This window comes from Etheostoma spectabile, chromosome 18 (genome assembly GCF_008692095.1).
Source record: "Etheostoma spectabile isolate EspeVRDwgs_2016 chromosome 18, UIUC_Espe_1.0, whole genome shotgun sequence".
NCBI lineage: Eukaryota > Metazoa > Chordata > Actinopteri > Perciformes > Percidae > Etheostoma > Etheostoma spectabile.
Window position 1 is genome coordinate 22,659,966 of NC_045750.1, and position 3,675 is coordinate 22,663,640.

Sequence of the window (3,675 nt, forward strand, 5' to 3'; positions counted from 1 at the left end):
TGTGTGTGTGTGTGTGTGTGTGTGTGTGTGTGTGTGTGTGTGTGTTCGGGGTCCCATCTGTGGCTGCGTGATGGCACCTGCCAGAGCTCGCATGCAATTAATCAGTCCTCTCACACCCAGCCAAGCTTTTAATTATGAAGGATGAGGAGAGAGAGATATAGAGTGAGGGACGTGCAAGGGAAAGGGTGGGTTGAGGAAAAGAAAGTACTCTTGTTATAAACCATCAACACATTACAGGCAGAGGGGGAGAGGCAGTCGGCTGGGGGGGTAAGAGCAGGTGTGTGTTTGAGTGGCAGATAAGAGGCATAGCATCACTTATGCATCGTTAGAGAGGGAACATCAGTCAGGAGCTGGATGAGCAGCGTGAGCGGTGTTGTGTGTCAGCGTGTGTGATAAAAAGCCTGTTGTGTGCTACAAACTCTCCCTAGCTCTGTGCATTTCCTTCCCTTGTTACCTATTTGTTGGAACATTATTTCTCTCTTCTCTCAGTATTCTCCCTCAGTTTTTCTCTCTGCTAATCTACCATTTTGAGCAGTTACCTGGACTCCCCATCTGGCTCATTGTGTAGTTTAAACCTTATTTTGGTATTAGCTCTCACTTAATTGTTATATTAATATAAAGTAAATTTGCTGTGTTTGTGTCTTTACAGGACCGTGTATTGGATTTGGAGATGGTAAGGGTTGATTTCTTTAATCAGTAATGAAAATGTTTATGGAAAGGGGTATGTATATTCATGTTAAAAAAACCTGGGAGGTGGGCATCCAGATAGCGTAGTGGTCTGTGCGGATGCCCATGTACAGAGGCTTGCTCCTCGGCGCGGCGGGCCCGGGTTCGAATCCGGCCTGTGGCCCCTTTGCCGCATGTCGCTCCCCCCTCTCTCTCTCCCCCCTTCACACATACTTACATCTGTCCTGTCCAAATAAAGGGAATAAAAACCCCCAAAACTATAACTTAAAAAAAAAAAAAAAAAAAACTGGGAGGTATTAAATGCCCTGGAGTTGTTAAATTAGAAGTCATTTTGACTTTCAACATGATTCAATGCAGCTGTGTAGGCAGGTTCACCTTAGGGCTATGTTTGTTTAACAACCCATTGCGGCTAACATAGGGTTAGAAATGATTACTTTAGTCAAGGCTCAGAGCTCTGTTAATCATCATAAGTCTTGCTGATGGGGTTAAGAACCGAGCTGTACTGACAATACAGTATTGACCTCACCATCTAAGCTGTTAATATTTAACACTAACATCCTTAATCAGCTATTAGATGTCAGTCCTGGAATTATGGCGCACCAACGAATGACTATATTGACCCAAGCTTTTTTGTTGTTTTTTTACTCTGAAAAATAAACAAATGAAGCTGTCTAACGCACCCTGTCCATCCATCACAATTATGTGGCATGCTTGGCCACTTCAGCCTTCACTTAGCTGTAAAAGAGGAAATACCTCAGATCAGTCAAATCATTTCTGCTTACCGCAACAACACAGCAGCAGGATGCATCGACCCATGCTCTGCTCAGGCCGGGTGGTGGGGCTCAACCAGCGAGTCTCACATGGATGTCAGTGTGCCATTCAGTATAGCAATCAGCATTACGCCATGTAAACGCCAGTTCTTTTGATGCTTAAGTGCTCCATCTGAATGGGAACAGTACTGAAACATACAGTGGAGGGATGAATAGAATAGAAGAGTGTGGCTGGAGTAGTTACTTAATAAAAGCGTCTGTAGTGAAAAAAGTCCTCAATTACCTTTTGAATTGACCAGGCAGTGTAATAGCATGTCTGTTACCATGTAGGTTTGAATGGGATATGTATAGACCACATTCCAGTTTTGAAAAGAGCAGGAAAGCAAGCACCAGTATTACCCAGAGCTGTTGTTAGAGGGGTTAATATCCACTAGTCAGTCTCAACAGATGTACATTGCTGGGATAAATCTCTGCTATCTATTTTGCAAGGGCACCGTTGCTGCATGCAAGGCTGAATGGTTTAGAGACAAACAAGCCAGAGCGTTTTTTTTTTTCATCTTCTCCCTATCCCAGAATAGAATAGAATATCTTTATTGTCATTGTAAACAGGTACAACAAAATTAAGTGCAGTCCTTGTCAAGTGCCAACCATCTATATGTGGTAATATATGCCTAAATAAAAAATGCTACTACTGTATACATTTTAATGCTAAAAACACAAACCCATACAGGCATCCACATTTAAACATTGCACATAGCCCTGTTGACATAGATCAGTGGTTGGAACTATACTTAAGCAACATTATTCAATGCACGTATGGCTGTTGGATAAAAGCTGTTTTGTACTCCATTTGTTCTTGTTTTCATGGACCTGTATCTCCTGCCTGACGGCAGCAGTTTGAGCAGTGTGAGTCCTGTAGGATGGTTTTGGCCTTTTTGAGGCAGTGGGAGCTGTGAAGTTCTTCCAGGCAGGGAAGAGGGCAGCCAATGATTTCCCGTGCTGCCTTTGTGACCCTCTGGAGCTTTTTCCTCTGTTCTACAGTGCAGTTTGAAACCCACACACGGAGACCGTATGACATGATACTCTCAATTGAGCAGCGATAGAAGGACACCAACAGTTTCTGGGGGATGTTCCTCCTCCTGAGAACTCTCAGGAAGTAGCGTCTCTGCTGGACCTTCGTCACTAGCTCAGTAGTGTGGCCGCCCCAAGTCAGGTTCCATGATTTTGACTCTCAAGAAGCGGAAGTCAGAGACCCTCTCTACACAGGTCACGCCTATGAACAGCAGCTGGACGTCCGTTTTCTTTCTCCTGAAGTCCAAGATTAGCTCCTTTTGTCTTTGATGTGTTGAGGAGTTGTTAACTCTGCACCACCCTGCCAATCGCTCCACCTCATCTCTGTAGTTGGACACATCCCTGCTCGTGATGAGTCCCACAACCGTGGTGTCTTCAGCAAATTTGATGAAGTTGTTCCTATGGAGAGCAGTGTTGCAGTCGTGGGTGCAGAGGGTATAGAGCAGGGGAATCAGCATGCAGCCCTGCGGGGAGCCAGTGCTGAGGTTGAGGGCCGTAGATGTATAGAGGCCCACTCTTACCTTCTGACTGCGGTCTGTCAGAAAGTCCTTAATCCAGAGGCAGGTGGAGTGTGGTATTCCAATATTGGATAGTTTGGACACCAATCTGTGGGGAAGGTGTTAAAAGCAGAGCTAGTCTATGAAGAGCAGCCGGGCCTAGCTACCCTGCTGTTCCAGGTGGGACAGTGCAGCATGGAGGGCTGTGGCCACGTCATCCTCAGTAGATCCATTAGCCCTGTAGGCAAACTGGTGTGGATCAAAGGTGGGAGGTTAGAATGACATGATATGACTACGGACCAGTTTCTTAAAGCATTTCATCACCACAGGGTGAGTGCTACTGGCCGGTAGTAATAGATAAGCAGTGGAGCCAGACCACGCTCCAGCTGTGGAGGTCCTATTCCACAAATATTTGATCTTTCTGGTGATTTATCAATCTCTATCCCCTGTATCCAATCTCTTATTATCTACTCCAGCACCTCCCACAGCCCCTCTTCTCCCATCTCTCCTGACCTCCCAACCCCTCTTCCACACTGCCTCCTCTCCCAGTTTGACCCGGTCTCCCCTCCTGAAATCCCAAACCTTGACCCCTTCTCTACTCCCCTCCCGAAGTCCTGCATTCTGGATATTGTACGAGATTAATAGTGTAA

General features: G+C 45.7%; 1 protein-coding gene across 5 annotated transcripts in view; it reads left to right on the plus strand.

Annotated features, from left to right (window-relative positions):
- The window catches only part of cep128 (centrosomal protein 128), a 55,814-nt gene that overhangs the window by 47,005 nt on the left and 5,134 nt on the right, over positions 1-3,675 (plus strand). For 4 of the 5 annotated variants that reach the window (XM_032542524.1, XM_032542527.1, XM_032542528.1 and 1 more), the window contains one exon: positions 650-673. In XM_032542524.1, coding sequence (XP_032398415.1) covers positions 650-673 — 24 coding nt within the window. Of the gene's footprint in view, positions 1-649; positions 754-980; positions 2,024-3,675 lie in introns of those variants that run through there. The other variant, XR_004336120.1, reaches the window with a different exon arrangement.